The following is a 25,845-nucleotide window of genomic DNA, read 5'->3' as shown; positions in this document are numbered from 1 at the left end:
CTTTTAATTTTGCCATATTGTTGCAAATTAAAGAGATGAGATTAAAAAGATGGTAGGAAGGCTCAAGATAGGAATGACTGGAGGACTTTGAGGGAGGCCTTTGTCCAGCAGTGGACAGAAAATGACTGATAATGATGATGATTGTTGCAAATAATTACAAGTCTCTTCTATAATTAATTTTTCAGTAATTATAAAAATTAAAGTAAGTTTTCAAGAAAATGCGGCTCTTGGCATGTATCAAGTGACCTTCATAAAGGCTGTGCCTGGTTGATGGCATGCGTTTCTTCCATGTTCTGACTATTAGAACTGGCTTCAAATAACTTTCTCAAAACTAAATATGACCGGAATACACTAATATCATTAATGTATGGCTACACATTAATATTGAATATACAATTTTCGCAGAAAAAGTTCCAAAATATCTTCTGCCCTTCCCTAGTTGATATCTTTTGTGGATCAAAAAAAAAGAAAAAAAAAACATCTTGATTAGGAGTACTGCCATCTGTGGCTAAAAATGACAAATATAGAATTGAATTTTACCAAATTAACCACTTCCCAACAGGCACAATTTCATTATTTTTGTATGTGTTTGACTTCATGTAACTGAAATGCATTTAACAATTAAGTTGTTTCAAAAGTTTCTAATTTATTATAATACAAATGATAAAAAATAAATATATTTATAATTATTAATGTTTGATGAGTGAAATATAACCTCTCTCAAATGACTTTGCCAGAAGCAGGAGGGTATGCTAATGTTCCTAAAATTTTAAAAGGGTACGCAAGTACTGAAAGTTTGGGAAATACTGGTCTATAGTTTGGACAGTTAAGAATTGATGTTCTTGTTTTAACCACTAGCTTTTATATATCTGTCAATCCCATACATTAGAGGTTGGAAGATATCAGGTATCTGTTTCTTTTAACATTCAAATGTTTAGTATCTGGGTTATAAGATTCTTATTTTTTTCTGATGAAAAACCACTGGAAGTATGTTAATTTTCCTTAGTCATTTATGCAGAAGAGATAGAAGAATGATGCCTGGTGGTCAGCTTTATCTTTAGGTGTTATTGCTACATTCATCTTGATAAGAATTCAGTAGAAGCACAGATGAGCAGTGATATGTATGCTCAGTTGATTATATAGAGAAACCTGTGGAGAATTAACACATGTGAACCACAGTAGTAGGTTTTTTATGATGTAAATATTTTGTCCTAGGTATCTTAGGACATCATCAGTACAGCAGAACAATACTAGGAATGACACAAAGGATAGGGTGCATATGTACAATGGAATCCAAATTTGCGTGCAGTGGCGCAACACGCCACTGCACGAGGCCTGAACTTAAATTAGATTAAATTGAATTAAATTAATTAAACTAAATTAAAATTAAATTACAGTTAAGTTATTTTTACACAATTTTGTATGACAATTTCCCATACTTTAGGGATGGCAAGAACATCATTGCAGTTTAGATTTGGTCTGTGAAGTAGGGCTTCAGCACTTTCTTTATATAAGCGTTCATATTTATATGAAGCTCTGTAGTTTTGTCTTTTCCCAGTGGATCTTGTGGTTTGTGTTTTCAACTCCATGTTGAGCGAGGCCTAATTTTTGCGGTTTGATGAGGCGGATATGGTCTTGATGTTCCGAAATGCATTTAAAAACTGATCTGCCTGTCTGTCCATAATAAGAGAGTTTACAGGAGCATGGAACCTCGTAGCATAGGTGAAAGTTTGTCTTTGGGCGAAGGTAACAGGTTGTGGATCTGGTTGATGGGTTTGTAGGTGGCAGTAATATGAAGAAATACAATCTTACCTCCACCTACAAACCCATCAACCAGATCCACAACCTGTTACCTTCGCCCAAAGACAAACTTTCACCTATGCTACGAGGTTCCATGCTCCTGTAAACTCTCTTATTATGGACAGACAGGCAGATCAGTTGTTAAACGCATTTCGGAACATCCAGACCATATCCACCTCATCAAACCGCAAAAATCAGGCCTCGCTCAACACGGAGTTGAAAACCCAAACCACAAGATCCACTGGGAAAAGACAAAACTCTTACACAGATCTTCATATAAATATGAATGCTTATATAAAGAAAGTGCTGAAGCCCTACTTCACAGACCAAATCTAAACCGCAGTGATGTTCTTGCCATCCCTGAAGTATGGGAAATTGTCATGCAAAATTGTGTAAAAATAACTGTAATTTAATTTTAATTTAATTAAATTAATTTAATTAGATTTAATCTAATTTAAGTTCAGGCCACAACATGCTACTGCACGCAAATTCGGATTCCATTGTACGTACGCACCTTATCCTTTGTGTCATTCCTAGTATTGTTCTGCTGTACTGATGATGTCCTAAGATACCTAGGAAGAAATATTTACGTAATAAAAAACCTACTAGTATGCTCAGTTGCTTTTTCTATGCACCAGAAGGCATGACTGACATTTGTATAGAAGGTGAGTTTTCTGCACTTTTCTCTTTCAAAGTTTGTTGCATGCTTTGGTGTTAGGCTGAAAATGAGACTGAACTTTTTTTCTTTGACTATCTTGGCACACCTGTTATTAAACCATTACTTGGATAACGGGTAGAAATTTTGAAAAGTGTGCACTTTGTACACAGTGATAATTTGAATCACTCAATCTGAGCAAATGTTTAGATACAATAGAAGAAACAGTAATCTGACTGTAAAAAGGAAGAATAGAAATCACGGAAGTCCTTCCAGATGGTACTCCTTATGTGCCAGAGGACATAAGGTTAAGAATGAGTAAGTGAAAGGTATCTAGTGAAAAAGGAAATGCACAAAATTATGGTCTGATTTACGAGGAGGAGTGGTTACCTCAACAGTATATTAAGAAGGAGAATTGATTAAGAAATGATCAAGGTTGTTGGGAGGATGAGTATGTCTTATATTGTTGTTGGTAGATGGACAATTAGTATTAGATCTTAAAGCAAATACTTCTGTATTGATCAGTGGAATTGAAAAAGAGAAGCCAGCAGGAGCTGTGTACAAACACTTGAGTCACATAGAAAGTTAATTTCACTATTCGGATAATTAGATTGTAACTGTTAAGCTTTAGTGATAGAAAGATAAAAGGTCAGAGTGATTTTCATAATTTTGAGAGTGACAATAATAAAAATTTGAGATGATAGTAGATGAATGCATAACTGAATGAATCAACATCAATGAATCAATGCAGAGAACATTAAAAACGTTTTCACAAAGACATTGGATCACACAAATTCACAAGTGCCACCCTTGTGGCTGAAGGTGTTGAACAGAATGTTTTTCTGATAGCAAGATTTACAGTGGTCATAAAAGTTGATATTTGATGTTCAGACTTAAATAGGTCAGGTTAAAACACCATTTGAATGCAAGTGGTGAAGGTCATCATATTTGTTTTGTTTACTGCAAACTGTTGGTGAAATATATGTAGAAATTTTTTAACTGCACGGACACTGTTCTGTTCATGGTTCACTTAGGTGGGAATAGTTGAAAGAAAGTAGGAATATACAGTAAGAAGAAATTATTCTTGGACATTCCATCCAAACATAGAGCACAATTCCTTGACAAATATTTATTCTGTTCATGATGGCTTCCATTTATGATGGAGAAAAATTAAACTGTGACAGCATTCAGTGTGAGGATGAAAGACTAGTGAACAAGTCTCACTCACATTTTCACTCCTTTTTCTTGGATGGCCTTAACAGTGCTCCTAGCAGCTTGGTTATTCACTAGCTGGTCAGTTTCCAGATGTGTTATCATCAGGTCATTCCTTTGTACTGCTTAATGACTGGCACATTGAACTGCCATGTACCTACATTCTGGAGGTTCTGGACCTTGCTGTGTTTTTGGCATGCACTGGAAAGGGATTATCTACACTGCATCCAAGAAGAAAACAGAGTAACTTCTATTTCCCCCACTCTTCCTTGATGCTGTGCTATTAAACATCACAGCACCCCCCCCCCTGCAATGTCTAATAAGCAAGGTGGTGATGTTTCACTAGATGTTGAAAGATGGCATTTCATCTGAACAGGGGGTGTATGCTTTTTTTTAGCTGCAGTATGCAGTTTGCTAGAGCTCTTGCCAAGATTTGCTTTAATGATCTGTTGCAAACTTTCCTCCACCCAATATTAGAATTATCATCTCTCTTTTGCCATTAAACTTGATATATTTTTAGCCAGTTTTCTCTTTGTTTATACATTAGATCCTCGTCTCATTAATACAGCTCATAACCTTGTGCAAGTTTCCACTCCTACATAATGCATTTCACTCAACCACTCTTGGAATCTCAAAAAGTGCTAAGTGGAATAACTGTCGAAATTTTCCTTCCTCTCCATGAAGTAAACCGTTATTATTAGTGGCCAGTATTATGAATTCTGTCACTATGGATCTCTGATGCAAAGAACAAATAACAGAATTTGGAATGGAAGCACACATTGTCCCATAAAGAAAAATGTTCAAATTGCAACCATCAATCAAGAAATGTGACTTGTCAACCTTTTTTGCAGTCATCAGTCTTGTGCATTATTGGAAAGAGGTTTGATGCTGAACTATGTTATAGTAAAATGCTGCATAGTAATCCAATAGTTTAATATAAATGCTAAAGACTTCTATCAAGGTATTGTGTTATTGCAAGATATTTATCTCTTATAATTCATATTCTGCTCTGCTGCTTCAAAAATTCTTTTAAAAGCCATGAAGAAGTAAGGAAGGTAATGGTTTGTATAGCTTGTTCTGCAATTGAAAATGATTTTTGTATGTATGCTGAAGTTTGATTTGATTTAACACAGTAGTCCTCTTAGTTTTGAACTTAGGCATTGTAACCTTATTATGCTAATCTTAATAAGCATGGTGCAGATGTCTTCTGATTTAATTTTGCATATAGTTAGTAGTTTTAGGTTAGTAGATTTGATATAATTTATGTTTTTCTTTTAGTGTCCAAGCAGCTTTAGATGATTTAACTGGAAGTATTTCTGAAAGTAAGCAATCCTTTCATAATTAACTGTAATTCTTCTGTGACTGTATTATTGATTTCCCAAATCCTAAACTGAACGATTAATTTCTAAAGGTTCTATCAGTAAAATTTGAAGTGAATATTTTTTTTATCATTAATTTTAGTTGCTATTATCATCATTATCAAATTCCTCATATATACCCTCAGGAGGTGTACAGGATAATTATGATAGTATAGTACACCCACAGATTCGAGATCCTTCGACACTTCTGCGCATGCCATAAAAGGAGAATTCATTCCGATAATAGGGTAATCAATCCGTCTTCTGGGATGAGTTGTTTATTATTATATGTCGGAAAATTAACTTCTCTTTTATGATCATTGTAGTTTTTAAAGTATTAACTATTTTGCTTGTATAACAGTTTGAAAATTTATCTATAAAGCACGTGATTTCACCTATTGGCGACCAATTCGCACATCCTTCATTTCTTTCTCCCCTTCAACATGAATCGACTATTCTTGGCACCAAGCCAAGCGAAGTTCTACAAAGTGTGGGTGTACTATACTATATGAAAAAATTATGCCATTACTGACTTTCAATCAATCAATTTTCCTCCAAATTAATCTGTTATCTGTCAAGACACCAACATCATCAGATCTTATATTTGTCTTTTAAGCCACTTTTTACTGCATCAATCCATCTACATCTTGGTTTTCCTGTGTACCCCCCCCCCTACTGAATCTGCATCACCTTGGAAACCAGTTCTGTGCACAGTAGTCCAAGTTAGTCATATAAAGTCTTGTAAAAGAGTGGAATGACTTCTATTACATATCATTGTTCATTTCAGCATTGCAGTTATTGTCTAGGTTGCATTGCAATCTTTGTTGTATGGCTGCTAAACTTCAACTTCCTAGTTACTAAAACTGCAAGATTCTTAGCCTGATTAGTTTCTTTTAGCATGATTCCTCCCATGTAATATGCCATTGGATATCTCATCACACCAAAGTGCATAACTTTATATTGACCCCCCCCCCCTAGTGCCTATGGTGCCCGGACTGGTAGGCTGGTTCTCCTTGAATTCTGATGACTCGAATTTTAAAGACTTGAAAAAGGGGTCCCCCCAGCGCCTACGGCTCCCAACCTCCCGAGTTCCAGACTGGTAGGCCAGTTCTCCTTGAGTTCTGATGACTCGAATTTTGAAGACTCGACACTTAGAGTAGCCCCTGAGTTTCAAAACGTGACATAAAAAGGCTTATCATTTTATATATATAGGGTAGATATTAAACTGATAGCCATTTTGACATGTCCACATTTGAAGCCTATTTAAACCATTCTACAAGTGCTGTACTGTCTTTCATGCCATATCTTATCAAAACCATAGAAAAGTTCAAAAGTATTATGTTGTATCCATTCCCTTTGTCTAACTGAATTGAAACTTCATTATAGAATGGGAACAGGTTACTCAAACCTTCTCTCACTTAAATCCATGTAATTCCTTAGTAATTACTTTGTAACCAAGTGAAAAAAACTTTCTAGAATTACTGCATTGGTCATATTTTTTATACAAGCAGTAAAAAGGTGTATTACCTTATTAAAATACTCTGGAAAATATATACAAAAATGAGGTTTAACCATTCCAAGAATGTGAAGGAGCCATTTGCAACCATTATAGCAACAAGAACAAGCCAAAGAAAAATCTCAATACAAGAAGACTTGGTAAAGTTTTTTTTTTTTTTTTTTACATTCAATAGCAACCTGAACTGTACAAGTCCAGAAGAAAATCTTAGTATGGAAGGACTTTAGCAGGGTTTATTGTAGGTTTTTTATTTTATTTTTAATACTAGAGGTCAGGTTAAGTAAAAGATCAATTAACAGCATAAATTCAGTTTACCTTTGTAGAGTGCAAGAGCATAGCTTGTTTTCATATACACATGTAATCTTTCTGATGATGACCTCAATGCAGAGGTCAAAACGTCAATTGTTATTTTATTAATAATAAGTAAAATAATCATTTCAACATGTGTGTGTTTTGTGTCCTTAAATTCGTAAATATGAATGCTGATCACTGTGTAACCTTAAAAGAAAGAGTAAAATACACAAACATTATTCAAGAAAAAATGAAAGAGTCTGAGAACAGGAACCAAAGCTTGGAGGTTCAGAGGCAAATAATGAAGAAAGCATTGATTGATTGAGAGGCATATGGTGAAGTTGTCTGCAAGGATAGAAAAATCAGAACTCCATGTTGGACACAGGAAGTTAAAGTGGCACTGAAAGAAAAGAAGAAAGCATATCAAAATTTCTTGGCGAATAAGTCAGCTTGTGCTCTTAGAGAATACAGAGCCAAATGGAAGAAAGCTAAACACTGTGTAAAACTAGCTAAACCAAAGTCATGGGATGACTTTGGTAAGAACATAGAAAATAAATATCAAGAAGGTGGCAAGATCTGGAGGTTGTTGAAAAAAAGCTCAGAAATGGAGGAAAGAGTGCTATAAAGGGAATGAGAGATGATAAAGGTGACATGAAAACTGGAGAAAAGTTTTCCTTGATGTATGGATTAATTCAAACTGCTAAATGAAGCAAGCAGTGACAGCACAGTGGTAAAAAACACTGAACAGTGAAGTTGGTTTGGTGAGTTTCAAAATGGACTGTAAAAGGTGTTGGTTAACAGTGGCTTTTTTTTTAATGAGTTTGGAGGAGAATGGAGGAATAATAGTGTCCAATTCAGCAGATCACTGTTCATGAAAGAGGCAAAAGGCAAAAACTGAATGCTTGTATGAGAAGGATTGAAGTGATATGTGAGATCATTAATTAGCCAGATTACCCTTTTCTGGATAGAATCGAGCAATCTTAGAGAGGATTTTGGTACACCAACTTAACTTATCAAGATTTTTGTATCAAAAGGAACTGTTCTGTTACTTTGGGAGAAACTATAGAATTCTTATTACTTTTATCTACACTCCAACTTAGCTTCCTTTAAAAGTATTCATCCATCAATTTTGAGATAACTGTTTGTTTTCCTCAATGCTCTTTTCCACCTCTTTTGGCTTAAGAAACATCTTTTCCTTAAAACTATATTTCTCCCCTAAACTTCCAACTTTCAGAATGTTTTCTGTTCTAATCAACAGCTGTTCTATTTTTCTCTCAGAAATAAAAATTTTGTGCAAGTGCACTACCACCTGGCAAAGCAAACAGCATGGAGCAAAAATGAAAGTAAAATCGCTTGTTTATTAGCATGAAATATTGAAATTTCATCAGAAAGTTCAATATTTTCTTCTCTCATGTTTTTTAATTTACATAATTAAAACTAAATTCCAGCTGGGACCTTTTTTTACTAATGACTATTGCAATTAAACAGTTTGCTACATGCCATAACTATACAAGATTTCTTTTATGTAGAACATTACTGAAGAAATTTCTGATTAAAAGAAATAATGCATTATTTTACATTTAGTGAAATGTTGACATTTATAATAAAACTAAAAGTTATCCTTTCCTTTTTTTTAATTTATCTTTCTATTCAAAATTGGCCATTGCTAAAATTTTTAAAAAAATTGTAAGATAATCTGATATTGCTGAATAGCAGATATCCTACATCATTACACATTCTGAATTGGGAATTATTTAGAAATTCTTAAGATATTTTGTGAAATTAATGTGTACACTTTATCCATCATTTCACATGTGATTAGTCATTGATAATATTGTACAAATTACACATAACCATATCTTGACTGTAGGGATATGTTCAAATTGCAGGTGTGACTTTTAAAACTGAATGCTGTGAACCAGATGCTCCTTCTCCTCCAAAGTTGATGACACGGTCTAAAACCAATCTTGCTGTTAAGTGGAATGTAAGTTTTTAATTTCAATGTAGAAAATGAAATCACTATGATTTCAAGAAAGAATGATGTTTTTCACATGATAAATTTGCATGGTCTATCTCTCTCTCTCCCCCCCCCCTAAATTCTCTATAAAATCAGAAAAAACAGCTAAAAAACTGCAAAGCCAATACTTGCATGAATTGCACTCTTTTCTCAAAATCATGTTTGCTTAAAAAGTTGTTGTATATTTCTTCTTTTTCTCTTCCGCTCATGACAGGTTGAGTTCCTCCAAGATGAATTTTTGCCATTTCTTTCTGTCTGCTATCTTTTTATGGAGTTTAGGTGGGTGCTTTCTTTAATGTTGTTAATCCATTTCTTTTTTGGTCTTCCTCTGCTGGGCTGTCCTTCAATTCTACCATTTAATAATATGCTTGGTAGTCTTTCTGGGTTCATTCTTGAAACATGTCCAAACCAGCTTAGTTGGCTCTTTTTTAGTACTATAATTATTGTTTCTTTAAAGTTAAGTTCTTCTCTGACTTTTTCATTTATTTTTCTTTCTATCCAGTTTGTTCTATTGATTTTTCTTAAGCATTTCATTTCAAAAGCATTGAGTTTATCAGTTTCTTTTTTTTCTTAAGATCCAACATTCTGAGCCATAGAATACTACGGGAATTATCATTGTTTTATATATCTTTAATTTGAGTTCTTTGCTTAATCTTTTATTGTTCCATATTTTTTGTAGTCTACCCATTGTTATCCATCCATTATTGATTCTGTGTTTGATGGTTTTGAAATAGTCTAGATCTTCAGTGATCATTGATCTTAGGTAATTGAACTGCTTTACTTGTTCTATATTATTGTTTCTTATTTTCATTTGGGTTGCTTCCCTTTTTCTTCCTATTACCATTAGTTTTGTTTTACTAAAATTTATTTTCATATCATATTTGTTATTACTTTTTTAATATAGCTTGGTCAGGTTATTTTCTAATTTTTCTTGGCTATCTGTAGTGATAACTATGTCATCAGCATACTTTAAATGTGTTATATTTCTTCCATTTACAGTTATGCCTTCACACATCTTTATTTTAGGTATAGATTGAATAAATATGGTGACAATGGACAGCCTTGCATAACTCCCTTTTTAATTGCTATTTTTTTCTGTTTCTATGTTTTTGTAATTCATTATTGCTTGTGTTTCTGAATAGTAATTCCTGATACAATTTGATAGATATTTGTCGAACACTCTGTTTTCTAGCATTTGAATACGTTTGCTTCTGTTTACCGAGTCAAAACTTGTTTGAAGTTGATAAAACAGTAGTAGAGTTTTATTTGTCTCTCATAAGATCTGCTAATCTGTTTAATGTGAAAATTGCATCTATTGTGCTTCTGCTATTTACAAATCCCATTTGCTCTTTCTCCATCTGTTCTTCATATGAATGTTTAACTCTGTTTTGAAGAATCCTGATGAATATTTTATAGCAATGGCTAGAAGGGTGATATTTGTATAGTTAGTGCAGGATCTGACATCTTTTTTGTGGATGGGTATGATCTGGCCTGTTCTCCATTCTGCTGGTAAATTTCTTTTCTTTAGTATTTTGTTGAACAGTTCTCTTAGGTAATTTATAATTATTTTTAATTTGTTTAATTGTTCTGTGTATTTCTTCATTTAGTATGTCTTTTGCATCAGAAGTTTCTTCTAGGTTGAAAGCATCTTGATCAATGTTTTCTTCAGCTGCAAATGTTTCTTTAAAATGATTAGTCCATATTTTTTTTATTGTTTCACGGCTAGTTGTTGTGGTTCCATCTTTTTACAATATTAAAACTGGGTTGGGTGAGTATGTTCCAGTTATTTCTTTAACTATTTCATAAATGGTCTTGGAGTCATGTTTTTTTTTTGTATGCTTCGTCACATATTCCTGCTTTTTCTTCTAAATATGTGATTTTTACTAATCTGCATTTTTTGTCTATTTATTTTTTCAAATTTTTGTATAATATTCTATTTTCTTCATTATCTTCTTTTGAGAGATTAGTTTTGGATATTCTTTTTTTCTCCCATAAGTCCAAAATCTCTGTGTAAGCCAATCTTTATTTACTCTTGTCTGGTAGCCCAGGTGTTTTGTTACTGTTTCTTTAATAATTTCTTTACCTTTTTTCCAAGACTCCGAGACTGTATCTAAAGCAAGATTATTTAATTTTTTCTCTAATGTTCTCTGATAGTTAAATGTTTTGACATTTTGGAAGGAATGTTTCCATTTCTTAATAACGATTATATAGTCTATACAATTTTTGATTTCATTGTTTGGTGATGTCCAGGTGTATTTGTGTTGTGGCCTATGGTAGAATATGGTATTTGTGATTAACAGTTGATTTATTTTGCAAAAATTAATCAAGTCCTCTCCTCTCTCATTCATCTCTCCATGACCAAATTTTCCCATTACTTCTGCTTTATCTTCAGAGTACTGACCGATCTTTGCATTAAAATCCCCCATAATAATCAGGATATCTCTTGTATATCAGAGGCATTCCCCGATCCGCCACCTGGGGACGCGCTTTCTAGGGGTTACAGGTGTCCCCTGAAAGGATGTATATTTACGTCAGCCAAAACATGGATGTAAAGATACCATTGATATTCCATTGAAATAACATGGATATAAAATGTTTACCTGATTTCTTCTTGCAGTTGTTCAAGAAATTGGCTGTATTCCTCCTCGTCGTGTGATTGGTCTGGGGCATAAACTTCTATTATTTTTATATATATTCCTTTTTCTTTTGCTTTGAATCGTACTGAGATGATTCTAGAGGAAATTGGTCTTACATCAACTATTGAGTTTAGGAGCCATTTTTTAATTATTAGTGCTACACCTTCTCTGTGATGGTTATCTTTCCTTTCTGAGTAAAATATGCTTGTGTTTTTTATGTCGATTTTTCCCTCGCCCTGTCCAGTGGGTCTCTGCATGACTCCCACTATTTCCCATTTGAACAGTTCAAGTTCTCTCTCTATCAGTTTTAATTTGCCAGGTTTGTACAATGTTCTGATGTTGATGGTTGAAATATTATATATGCAGTTTGCGTTCGACATTGCTGTCTTCTCGCAATGTCGAATTTATATCAATATAAACTGTATAATTTCAGAAGAATCCTAGTACGTGAGGACTTTAGCAGAGTTTATTGTAGTTTTTATTTTATTTTGTATTTATTTATTTATTTTTCCACTAGAGGGCAGGCTAAGAAAAAAGATTAGTTAACAACGTAGATGTAATTTACTTGTATAGAGTGCAACAGCATGTAGCTTGTTCTTATACACATGTATCCTTCTGAAGATGACCTCAATACAGGGGTCGAAAAGTAAAGTTATTATTTTATTATTAATCAGTAAAATAATCTTTTCAACACGTGTGTTTTGTGTCCCTAAATTCATCAATATGAATGCTGATCACCGTGTAACCTTAAAAGAAAGAGATAAAATACTTATAATTAAAAATGTATGTAACCTACTGAAATGTAATACATTTTGTAATATAATGTTAGAATAACTGAAGGTAGAACCACGAGCAATTGTAACTAAAAAGATCAGACAGGATTAGGCTAGAAACTAAAGGTCAACAACATTCTCCAAGGTCACCGGATTATGCATTTTGCTACCAAAACCTGACGTAAGCATGGGTGATAAGGGCGCTTCCAGTAAATCCGTGAAGTTTTGGAAGGAAGGCAAAAGGACAGCAAATCATGTAAAAGGTGGAGATTGAGGGGCGAAGAGCTCTCTCTTATTTTTTTGTTCCCGTGGCAAGCTTTTCGAGGAGGGGAAGAGTCGGGGTCCCGTGAGCAGTATTCCCGGAGATCATGGAGAATTCGCTGGCAACAGAGACCGTATTTCAAGATATCCTTCCATAAAATTCTTCGATGAATGTACCGATCCACGTGCATGCTGATTGTCGCTGCCGAACGAGTTCCTGACATTGCCGAAGAAATGCAGTAGTAGCAAGGGAGGAAATCTCCAGGCGACTATAGTCGGATAGTGCCCGATCGCAAGTTGAAGAAAGGAACCAGCGGAATTCACCCTTAACCCTTTAGGATACAGGACTGTACATGATATAGTGAGCATGTAAGTAGATTGCTTTATGTTAATAGCCTAGGTTGTGTGTACAGACGGTAGATGTTGATTCTGTTTAACTAATGGCATAATGTGTTGAAGAGGTCAGAAAGCCGAACATGAGTTTGAATGTGCTTAAAAGAATACTGTAGATTTGAATAATGCTTGTGTTACATAATGCTTAGAATGTGTATAGTATAATTTTGCCTTATATTATTTGTAATGAGAGTAAGGTTATGTGTGCAAAAATCCATCCACGTGTCTAATAAATTGAGGGTAAATAATTTCTTTGTCTAATGCTTTAAGTGAATTGTTTTAATGAATGTGTGGACAATCAGGCACGTGATATGTCCTATTTATTTTTGTATATAAACTGTTTAAATTAAAATAAACATGTTTGGTTTTGTTAAAAAAATAAATAAATAATAAATTTTTAAGGATTAATACACTTGAATTACAACAACCTAGATTAAGGATTTTGTCCCAGCTAGAGGCTTTTCCTCAGTCTACAGTATTAGCATGTATGAGGGTATACTTTAAGGCATTGAAAAGAGGGGGGGGTAAAGCTAAGTAGATTACTAAAGGATTAAAGTTGAATATTAGTATTATACATGAGTTCGAAATCAAAGCCTATAGGCATTTTGTACAAGTTCAAGCAACCGCAAAAATAACGAAGTAAGAGGGGAAATACATAAAGTAAAAAGCAACATTACGTACACAGAACAACAATATAATAAAACTGTAAATTACCAATTATAAATATTACAATATTGTATTGAAACTTTATTGAAAAACCTCACATTAGACAAAATAGGAAGACATTCCAGAAATGGAAAAGTAGGATTTGCACAGTTAAAAATATGCCTTGACAGTGCTCAACTAAGAGACATATAGAGGATTCAGAACTCTAATATCCAATCTTACACTTATATAAATCATGGTGTTGGTTTTTGTCTTGATCAAATTTATATCTCTTCTTGCCTCATAAACAGGGTAACTCAGATAAGCTTCTTGACATCAGCATCCCATTTCATAATCCAGTCTTTAAATTCCACTGCGTGGAACAAATAGAGATCAGTTCCAGAACCATGGAGATTTCCACCAAATTTCCCATTGATCTTTTTTTTCCCTCCATTCAGATTAGAATAATGTTACCTGGTTATGATTGAATAGGAAAACAAAATATGATTGAGTGGGGAAAGGAACAAGCATCCTTAGAAGAAGAAAGTTTGAAAGACTTGTATAAATAGAGAAGCTACAAATGTGTGGGAAGGCTTATGTGTTCGTCATACATGTTGATTAATTTTAACAGTACAGATGAGAATGCAGACTGATAAGAAAATAACTATTTATTAACTTATTGCAGATATTTTGCTGGTCTATCCAGCATCTTCAGAGCAAAAAAACAGTTTGTCACAGTATGTGAGACAATCACAATCTGGTATAACAATGGGACTAGTTTGCATAATTGTAACGTGCAACACAAAGACTAAAGTCCTAATTAGGTGCCATCTATGTTGGAAAAAAAAAGAGAGAGAGAAAGCAGGTATTAGTTTGGTCTTAAGATGACTGTCTCCCAAATCTTTGGCAAATTTATATAGCTATACTTGTTAAGGTTTGGAGTATGTTCAAGGCTTCTGTTGATTCCAGGAACAACCTCTCTGACTCATAAAAGCTTCTATGCAGCACTTTTGTTTTCCTGTGTGTAGGGGTATCTAAAGCATGGTCTGCTAGACCTGACTTGCCATAGCGATACTGCTGGGTATATTTTTTATGTTCACTGAGGCAGATGTCCACAGCTATTCCTGTCTGTCCATAGTAAGCTCAATCACATGAGCAGGGCACTTCATAGACTCCTGGATGTGATAAAGGAGAGATTATGTCCTTGGATGAATGGATGAGAGTTGCCAATTTCACATGTGGTTTAAATACAGTGCATAGTTGATGTTTGTTAAGCACTCTAGAACATCTGAAAATATCTTTTCAGATGTTCCTTTAATGTATGGGATGGTGACAGTTTTGTTATCTTCTGTGGTAGACAGTGTGGGGGGGGGGGGGATTTCTGGGACGCATTTAGTATTTTGTCTATCTTATAGGGATTATAGTCATTGGCCAAGAGGGTGCGACATAAGTGAGTGAGTTTGGCAGCGAAGTGAGAGCATTTTCATTGGAACAAATCGCTCTAGGTCTGTGTGTTAATGTTTTTAGAATACCATATTGTTGAGATGGGTGATGGTGTGATTGTTTGTCTAAATGTCTCCCTGTATGTGTGGGTTTTCTATAAACCAAGAATGATAAGGAACCATCTGGAAGAAGTGTGATTAGTGTATCCAGGAAGGGCAGGCAGTCATTAGCTCCCAGTTCCATTGTAAAGTGGATCATCCATCAATGCCCTACGTGGCAAACTATTTAATGTTTTAAACCCAGAACTGTGGGATATCCTGGACAGCATCTCCGATGCAACAGCCAACAAAGAATTTGCCAAACTTAAAAACCGGCACCAGAGAAAATTTGAAATCCTCCAACAACACAGTGTTATGCAACGATCGCAATTACAACAAGATCGCATTGTTGTGAATTTATCATCGTTAACCTTAACCAAAGAAGCCACTAGTGCATTAAGTCAGGAACACAATTTTGCTGTTACTCCCAATCAATTGCTGGATGCAGGTCGTATATTCCCCATTTAATGGAAGCCATTATTTTGGCTTTTGGAACTTGCTTGGGAGCATATGTATATGTTCCTTGGAAGGAACAGGAATATACATATGCTTCATAGACTTTCAGAAAGCCTTCGATCAAGTAAAGCACAATAAACTGTTCAATAATCTTGAAAAATTAGACTTAGAAGATCATGTACATAAACTTATAAAAATGATTTACTCAAAACAGAAGATGCAGCTGTTTAACTCTGAGTCTTCTGAAGTGAAAATAAAAAAAAAAGGAGTTAGATAGGGCTGCATCCTTTCTCCAAATCTATTTAATATTTACAGTGAGACAGTGATGAAAAAGATTGAAAAACAAAATATAGGAATTAGTATCAATAGCATAAAATACAACAATCTTAGATATGCTGATGATACCATTCTAATTGCAGAAAACAGAAACAAATTAATCAAATTACTTCACCTTCTAATTGAAAGAGGTAAAGATTTTAGTCTACATTTAAATGCAAAAAAGACCAAATTTATGACAATTTCAAAAGAGTATAGATCTGAAACAGAAATATTCATAAGCAATATGAAAATTGAGCATACAACAGAATACAAATATTTAGGTACCTACTTTACAACAGATGAAAAACATGAATAAAGAGATAAAAATAAGAACCGCCATAGCCAAAGATGCCTTCTGGAAAAGTGAAGATCTGCTCAGAAGTTCTGTGGGTATAGAGACAAAGAAGAGAATGATAAGAACATTAGTTTGGCCAGTTTTCACATATGGAAGTGAGACCTGGCATTCAAGAAGGGAGTAAGACAACAGATTGAGGTTATCGTAATGTGGTATTACAGAAGAACCTTGAAAATCTCATGGACAGAGCATGTGATAAATGTAGAGGTTCTGCAGAGAATGAAAACACAGTGTTATGTCTTGTCTTCGTCCCTTTTAATTTATTTATTTTCTGCAGTTTCTATTATCTATCACTTTAGGACATCAGCTATTCCGTTGCCGACAAATTTATAATTGTTTAAAACGACTGTGCCAGCCGGCAACTGAATTCTGATACACAATTAAACTACTCAAAATATTAAAGGGATCACGTGATTTGCAGTCGTGGTCTCCCCCTTTTTCTTATGGCAATGAATTCCCCCTTTACTTATGCAAGTCCGAAAGTTTAATAAGTGGTAATTCAAATCTCAGAAAACGACAGACTCGTGAACTTTGGGTTAAAGAAATACATTTATTTTAAACACTTGCATATATACATTTTATGTAGTAATTTCAATACTAAAGAGTCTGAACCCCCCCCCCCCCTTTAAGTTAAGATATCCAAAATTTCTACTCCTAAATTTAATCTAACAGTGCCACACTCTCTTTTGTGATACTATGTTCAGACTCGGTTAATTCACACAGAGTTACTCAGTTCCCACATATAAAAACAGCACATGCACATAGTTATATACAATCCTTGTGTAGAGCATATCAGACGTATTCCATCTTGCATTTTAACATGGGATAATATTCTTATTTATGCTCAGGCTTTATCCTCCCCCAACTTAGTTGATATTCAAGCTAATTTCTAACATAATATCATAAGTGTTTCTTCCAAATAAACAGTTCGAAGGTTTGGTTCCTTTCTCAGCATAAGCTTAGAGTGGCACTAGCTTATTAGACATAGACAGATTAGTCCAAAAACAGTCCTTTAGGCATTATATGAAAGTTAAATATGTGGAGCTCCCTAATTCCTTGGTTCCTATTCCTTCTATGGTTACTATTCAAAATGAGTATGAAAACTTGTACATTACCATACTTGTCCTTTCACGGGTTGCCAAGGTTTCCTTGATTACACTTCCACGTTTTCTCACCACGTATTCTCATGGCATCAGCGACTTACTTCTATCATTTTTGAAAGGTTCCCCTTTCACTGATTACACGTTGGCATAACTAACCAACAGCTCTTTACTGGAATTCCGACCTCATTCCTTCGGTGACTATACTCGGCACGGCACGTACAGCAACCGGGAGATTGTTGCTGGGTACCGGCAGTAAGCTTCCGCAGCTATCCAGGACTTGGATCAGGAACGCAGGAACAGAAAACGAGAGCGATTGAATCTTGCAACGGGCCTTATATTGTAAATGCAAGCGCCCCCTCTCGATGGCTACATCATACTCATAACGGTGACCGATTGGTCACCACAACTCCGAACTGTTTTGACATGGCTCTAATATATATATCATCTTATATACATCTAATAATAACATTTCAGTACTGATACATAATTTTCCCTTGTTAATTTTTACACAGACATTATCGACTTTAATTATAGACTTCTCAAAATCACTTAATATCTACAACCTCAGATGGTTAGACATACTTCTGAGTGAGCATATGTACACTATCTTTTAAGCTCTTCTTCTGGAGGCATAAGTATGTCCTTATCCTTAGATCTAATCATTACCATATGTTGGGTTGGAGGCAGGATGACTCACCAATAGTGAATCAGCACTTTTTCCGACACAACAACAGACATCTTTATTGCAGGAAATGATCCAGAGAAAGATGAGACTGGCAGGACATGTATTGAGGGGATCAGCAGGACAGAGGACACTAACAGTTTTAGAAGGAAAAATTATGGGAAGAGGATCAAGAGGTAAAAAAAAAAGAGGACATGGTTTGATGATATAGGATCATGGACAATATCTTGTGACTATGCTGAAACAAAAAGAAGAGCTGCCAACAGAGAGGACTGGAAAGACATGGTGCTATACCCTCGCATTAAGGAAGCTACATGATGATGATGAACCTCCCGATGATGCTGTTAGTCATATAGACTGTGAAACATGCAAGAGGAAATTCATCTGGTATAAACAAACAAGGCCTGGGATTGTTTGTTTAAAAAAAATGTTAAACTGCTCTTTTATAATCCCCAAAAAATTCACTTCCTAGAAAATGCTTCGACTTCATGATGTGACATCATTCCTGAGTTATCTCATTCCCCCCCCCCCACACACACACAGGTGTCGGCATTATTAAGAAATTAAAAAAAAAACTTTATTTATAAGAAATTTTTAAAAAGATTATTAAAAAACACTTTGGTATTTGATTAACTACAGTCACATCTTTTGATAATGTATAACACTAGAAGCAATGGACAGCATAACTGTGGTCTACCATTTGTTCATCATTCTGATACTTTTCAGTCAGCCATTCCTATCTATATCACAATCTAGTGTGCATTGCATCCCTTTGTAATTGTATAAATAACCTTCATGTTGAATCCTGTCATATGACTTGGTAAAAACCAAAAGCAAGAAAAACTAATGCAAGATTTACCTTTAACAAAGCCATGATATGCTCTTTAGCATGCTCCCCCCCCCCCCCCCCCCAACCAACTTTTTCATGTGATCCCTAACTAGCATTACCACTACTTGGATGACCACAAAGATCCTGACTGTCTTATAATTCGTTGCATCAGTTATCTCACTGTGAAAGATCATTAGGATATGTCCACCTCCACCATGTTTTGGAGGTGCAGTTCATATTCAAATTTGATAAAAATAAGTAAACTGATAAACAAGAAAATAAAAGCCTGTTTTTGACAGAAAAAAAAGTGCCACTGTAAGTATCTTTGGTGAGAGATGCTGTCAGTTGAATTTGCTATAGATTTCTGTGCAGTTCAAAGTTATCAGCCATTCAGTTCATGCTGGCATCCTGAAAGTGATGATTTTATGTTGAAAATTATGTTTGAGATTAACCTTTAAAAGTATGAAATGTTTTATAGGACGAAAGGAAAATCCAGATAAGAAAATATTTTTCTAAGTAGCTGTAATAATGTTGTCATGTTAGACTTAGTCAGAATTTAATGGTCATTGAGGATGACATTGCATTTATTTGAATTAAAAATTGAGCATATTTTGAAATAAATGAACTGAAAAAAATGCAAAACTATATTAATTTTACAAAGGATGAGATCTACTTTAAATTAAAGGGATATGCAGTCTCAAAATGTTGAATTAAATGTATTGTTTATGCACATGTCAGTATATAAGGTGTTGGATGTTGACTTGTCCATTTATAAATATTGTGCTGACAGTCATATTAAAATGAATATTAATGAATATCACATAATAATTTAAGCTTTTTTGTTCTTATTTGTAGGCTGCATGTGATAATGGCTTGAAAATAACATCATACATTTTAGAATATGACAAGGTAAGAATGTGATTTAGATGGTGCATATTCAGTTAAAAGATGAACATAGTTTTTATTTCATTTTTTTTTTTAATTTAATAATTGGTGTGTGTGTGTGTGTGTGTGTGTGTGTGTGAGTGAGAGAGAGAGAGAGCATTTGGCAAAGCATTTCAACATTTCAGGTTGAAATCCTTTGCCAGAAATGATAATTCAAAAAGAACTTCCCATTATGTGTAACAGTTTTACATTGCAAGAATTTGAAACTGCACTGAAAGCCCAAAAGAATGAGAAAGCATCTGGATTGGATTGAATGGCATAACAGTAGAGGCTATTAAATACGGAGGAAAAGAGCTCTGGAAACAACTGTTAAATATCTGTAATACAGTTCTAGCTAAATCCAACATTCCATCACATTGGAGAGAAGGCCTAATAATTCCAATACCCAAAAAAGGCACTCTGAACAGTTGACCAAGAAAATTAGAGGCACACTGCTGCCTCCCACACTGAAAACTATAACGGGATGCACCTAAACCAAATTGAACCATATATAACACCTCTTCTACTCAAAAATGAAGCAGGTTTCTTGAAAAAATAGAAGCACTGTTGAACACATTCACTGCCTTAGAAGGAGCAAGAAATGAAAAGCTTCCCTTAATCTTAAACTTCATAGATTTCTCAAAATCCATTGATTCAATCAATAGACCAAGGATCTTCAAAATTCTCAATGGCATATCCTTGAAAATAAAGCAATAGCAGAACCATACCAGAATTGTCATGCAAATGTAATTGTTAATCGAGAGATGACTGAGAGCTTTTCTATTTTTACTGGAATTCTTTAGGGAAACTTTCTTGCACCATTTCTTTTTATTATTACTCTTGAGTATGTATTCAGACTCACAGGAAACATATGGAATTACTTTTTAAGATTCAGCAAGGTAAACCCAAGTAGTCTCTATTTTGCAGATGATTTTGTAGAGTCAACCAGTGCAACCATGTTGTACTGGTCGACTCTAACATTCAGACTGCCCAGAACCAGTTCAGTAATTTATGTAAACATGCAGTATTGATTAGATTAGAAGGAAATATTAGGCTAAATGATCACATTCTTAAAGAAGTAAATGATTTTCAGTACCTTGGTTCCCATCAGTATTCTGTAACAGACATAGTGAAAAGAAAGAACAAAGCTCTTCAGTTCCATAAAAGTCTAACTAATATCTGGAAATCTAATCTCTTCCCACAAATACCAAAATTCGTCTGTCACCAGTCGAGCCACATTCGCATACGATGCCCAGACATGGCTACTCAACAAGCAGTTTGTATCATCAATTGCTTTGGGACAACATGCCTTTGAACAATACCAGGATATACATGGCAAGATCACCCTAATACTGTCATTCCTGAAGAAAGCCAGCAAAGATCCCTAACAGAAATGTTCAAAAATGTCAAATGAGATGGTTGGGACACCAACTTAGACATCTGCCTTCACCTGTGTTCAGTGTCTTTGCTCTCTACAAGTCAATTAATTGACACAGAGGAAGAAGAAGAAGACCAAGATGAGGCTCACAAACTATCTGACATTTACCACTCAGCACAAAACAGAGCAATTCAAATCTCTTTCTTCCAATAGACTATCTCCATGGTTTTTTGTTACACGAATATCTCTATATATATTTCTCTATTTAGATATGAATAAGTGATAATGATGTCAAAATGAGAAGTGACCCTTCTCTCTTTCCAGATAAAAAATGTGTGTATACATACATATAATCGTTAACACACACACACACACACAAATTTAATAATAAAAAAATTATAAACAATAAATATCTTTCAGATAACTGTCTCCCATATGTAAAAAATAGACATGGAATATTTTGTATTTAGATGTGAAGACTTTCTGCACATCTGAATGCAATGCACAAAAGTGAATCTGAATATGAAAAATATCACAAAGTTTTTATATTCAGCTTGAGAATTTAGATTTAGAGTATAACAGGTAACGTTTTTATTTTAGTTATTTCATTAATTTTTATTCTAATTGTCTTTTATTTTATTTTTTTATTTACCTTTTATCAATGTGCTGTAGGTAAATGTGGCCTAGTTCAGGTTTGGTCCAGATAGTACACAGTACTAGTCCCTGATGTTATGCATCAGGATCGTATGCATTAACTTCCTATCGCATACTCTGCTGTACTCTCCTCTGTCTGCCTGAAGAGAGAGATACTGTGGCCATAATATGGCAAAACAGTTGTGTACTATCTGAGTGGCATGCCCATGAATCACTTTCTTCTCACTGTGTCCCTTCTCTCTCTATTCAGCTATTCCCTAAAATGAACCAAACATTGTGGTTAAAAAAAGAAATATCTTAAAAATAGCAAATATAAAAATGCATTCTACAAAAAAAAAAAAATCTACCAACTAAATTCCACTTCAATATTTTAACTAATAACTTCTCAGTATCAGTTTTAAAAAAAAAATCCATCATAATCAAGAAATTATCAGCTGTATTCAACTAGAATAAAAAAAAAAAAGTCTTGAATATTTGAATTCAAGAAAAATAAGTTATTTACAAATAATAAAATTTTTCTCTCTCGGTCCAGTCCGGTCTGGTCTCATTATGTCATCTATTTGGAGTGACAACAGCAATCAAGACCAGAAATTGTGAGATTGCTGTTGTCACTCCAAATGGATGACATAATGAAGCAGGTATGCATACATACTGCACAGGCCACATGTATCAGTTTACATAAATGCAGTGCAATAGGAAAAAGGAAGGACTAATCAGAGTTTGAATAGGAAATGGTGGTTGTGAGGAAAGAATGTACCACCATTGTTGTTTGTTTGCCACTGTAGCGAAGGCAAGAATGTTCTAAAATTGACAGACATCCACTCGATATGCTAGAACAAGGAGACACTGGTTGATAGTTGAGGTTGCTGTGACTTGATACCTGTTCTCTTAGCTGACTGACAGCTAATGATACCTAAATTAACAGCAGACTACAGTGAGTGAAAAGAGAGAAATGTGTCTGAGCATATAACAGGATGGACATGCTTGCAGATAGCCTCAGAAGTAAGATCTGCATATGTGTCCCTGCTTACTGATTGTCATTGACATCTCTGCCTGCAGATTGCATGGGGGCACCATGCCTAGAGATGACTGGAAGAGTCTCCTGGACTGATGAGTCAAGGTTCCTTTACCATTGTGCTGATGATCATCCATATTTGCTGTTGGGTGAATGAACAGCTGCAGCTGGCCTCCATGTCGTCCAGAAACAGTCTGATGGCAGTGGTAACCTGGTATGGGGATTATTCTCGTGCACATCACTGGGTTATCTCATTCCCATTGAATGTGCTTTGACCACTGATTCTTACCTGGGACTATTTCGGACCAGATATTGCCCTACATTGTGACGGTATAGTTCAATGGATCTGGACTCTTCCAGCCAGAGCCCGGATCCATTGAACTGCCTCATGCCATAAAGCTCACATTGTGCCAACATGATTCGAAGAGCATATTTTATTATTATTACGTAACACCTCTGGGGAGTCCAAAGACTCATCGAGGGAGGGCATCTACTTTACAAGTTTCCGTCTCCATCTCTACACCAACACCATCTACCACCGACCACTACCACCACTAGTATTTCCACAGACAATCACAAAGATCCATGCCCAGGAAGGCAAGTCATAATGTTCTACAAAACATTATGAAGAGATATGATTGTGAAAAAAAAAAAAAAATGTTTGTAGTAGAACTAGACTGTCATAACTAATTTACATAATCTCATCTTTGAGAAATCAGCAACTTACATGTTTCCTTATATGACTAACATATTTGTAATGTATCAAGGAATAAATTATTATTTTAAATGATTTCCATACTGCTGTTAACCTCCAAAGAAAAGCACCAGAAATGCATTCAAATATTTTTTTTCCCTTGCATGAATGAGGCTTGTTTCACATACAAATTATTATACCAATAGAATGCTAACAATGCATTAAATAGAATTCTTTAGAATAATAATTCAGGACTTCCTCACCATTCAAAAGACTTAATATTATTTTAAAATAAGGGTTTGATACATGTAAAAGAAAGTAAAATTTATTAAATATTCCTATATATTTTGCTTAATGTAACATGAACATCTTTCAGGGAGAAAGCAGAAGAATTGGCTACACACATAAAATATAACCACAAGAATGAGTCATACAGTATGTGTATATCTGTATATGTCTCAGTCGCATCTGAATGAAGTATAAACATGAGAGGGCACTCATGCTGCATGACTGATTATTGTGTTCATCTTTTACATGGTATAGCCAATTCTTCTTTCTCCCTGAATGATGCTCATGTTACAGTGAGCAAAATATATAGGAGTATTTAATAAATTCTAGTTTTTTACATATGCAAAACTGTTATTTTAAAATAATATTATGCATACCACACATATTTCCATTAAACAACTGGAAATTCATTCAAAATACTTAATTATACCTATGTATGTAATAAATAACATGCCATGCCATCTTTTGTAGAAATAACTCCATTTTTCTGAATTTTAATAAATAGTTAGTTTCTAACAAGATGTCTTTTTTTGAAACAATTTTAGGTTATCATTGAATGACTATCATCAGGAATTCTTGAGGATACTATGATAGTACTGCGTTAGTTAGTTTCTAGCAAGATATCTTTTATTGAAACAATTTTAGGTTATCATCGAATGACTATCATCAGGAATTCTTGAGGATACTACGATAGTACTGCATGAAAAGATTACACCATTACAAATTATCTATTGACAATTTTCCATCATATTAATCTGCTATCTGTTAGTATTGTTAGATCTTATGTTTTCTTCCAAGACATTTCTAAATGTCAGTTCATATATATTTTGATCTTCCTTAGGCTCCTTTTTCTTGCCTTCCTGGACATCAGACACCTGTTTTGCTAATTTATCCTCTCCAGTTCTGTTTAAGTTACCTGTCACCTATGATTAGCTTTGTACACATTCCTAAATGCTAACAATGACAGCCTTCTTCCTGTTTTCAGTTCACATTCCTAAATGCTAACAATGACAGCCTTCTTCCTGTTTTCATGTTTAATATTATTCTGCCATTTGATGCCATCTGTTCACCCCTAAATTTTTCTCAGAACGTTCATACCTGTGGTTTCCAGCCATTGATCAGCTGTTTTATTTCTAATCCTGCTTTCAGATCTGTGAATTAAAATTGGTTTGAACACTGTCTTATATACAAGGGTGGTTCCATAAGTTTCTGGCCTGACTAACTTTTAGAGGTGATAGAAAGAAAACAACTGTGTCACTTTTCAACATAATCTCCCTCTTCACTTCAGCACACTTTTCACATCATTGAATTAACATTTCTATGCCCTTGAAAAAATAGTGTGTACTTTTGTCTGCAAAATGACCTAAAACTGCATCTTTCACCTCATTGTCATCTGCAAATTTTTCTTTCTCGAAGGTCTTTCTTCAGTTTCGAGAAGAGGTAGTAGTCACTGGGTGCTAGATCTGGGCTGTAGGGTGGGTGTCCAATCTCCTGGAAGCCACAGTCCTTCCCTGCAGCCTTTGCAACAATAGCTGTATGGGCTGGAGCATTGTTCATGAAGCAGGCAAACATCATGACTCAGCATTTCTCATCTCTTCTCCTTTTTGACGTTGTGCAGTTTGTGTAGGAGTGAAGCATAATATTCTGTATTCACAGTGGTATTCCTTGAAGTCAATGAAGAGAATTCCCCAGCAATCCCAAAAGATTGTTGCCATGATCTTGGTGGACTGAATGACCTTGGCTTTTCTCAGCTGTGCTTCGCATGGGTTGTATCACTCCATGAATTCCCTTTTGGAAAGAGGATCATAATAAAGGACCATGGTTTCATCCCCCGGTGACAATGGATTCCAGCACTTCTCTCTCTGATTTTCTTGGCAAAGCTCAAAAAACTTGTGGGAACAGGTCATACAATGCCCTTTCTGAATTGAAAAGAGAGAAGTTGGGGCACCCACCTTGCACTGACCTTCGTCACGTGAAGCTTCCTGTGAATGATGTGAAAGATGGTTGTTATAGAAAGCCCCAACCTTGCTGAGATTTCTTTGAGCTTCAGC

General features: G+C 34.8%; 1 protein-coding gene across 3 annotated transcripts in view; it reads left to right on the top strand.

The window, feature by feature from the left end:
• The window catches only part of LOC150093092 (fibronectin type-III domain-containing protein 3A-like), a 557,362-nt gene that overhangs the window by 264,624 nt on the left and 266,893 nt on the right, over positions 1 to 25,845 (top strand). For all 3 annotated transcript variants that reach the window (XM_090414067.1, XM_090414066.1, XM_090414069.1), the window contains 3 exons: positions 4,946 to 4,989; positions 8,722 to 8,816; positions 19,697 to 19,750. In XM_090414067.1, the coding sequence (XP_090270193.1) occupies positions 4,946 to 4,989; positions 8,722 to 8,816; positions 19,697 to 19,750 (193 nt within the window). The remainder of the gene's footprint in view (positions 1 to 4,945; positions 4,990 to 8,721; positions 8,817 to 19,696; positions 19,751 to 25,845) is intronic.

The sequence above is a fragment of the Typopeltis vanoorti genome, chromosome 24, assembly GCF_054136105.1.
Source record: "Typopeltis vanoorti isolate ZY-2024b chromosome 24, IOZ_Tvanoo_1.0, whole genome shotgun sequence".
NCBI classification, from domain to species: Eukaryota; Metazoa; Arthropoda; class Arachnida; order Uropygi; family Thelyphonidae; genus Typopeltis; species Typopeltis vanoorti.
The sequence above is the reverse complement of the archived record's forward strand: the minus strand, read 5'-3'. Positions and strand labels throughout refer to the sequence as shown.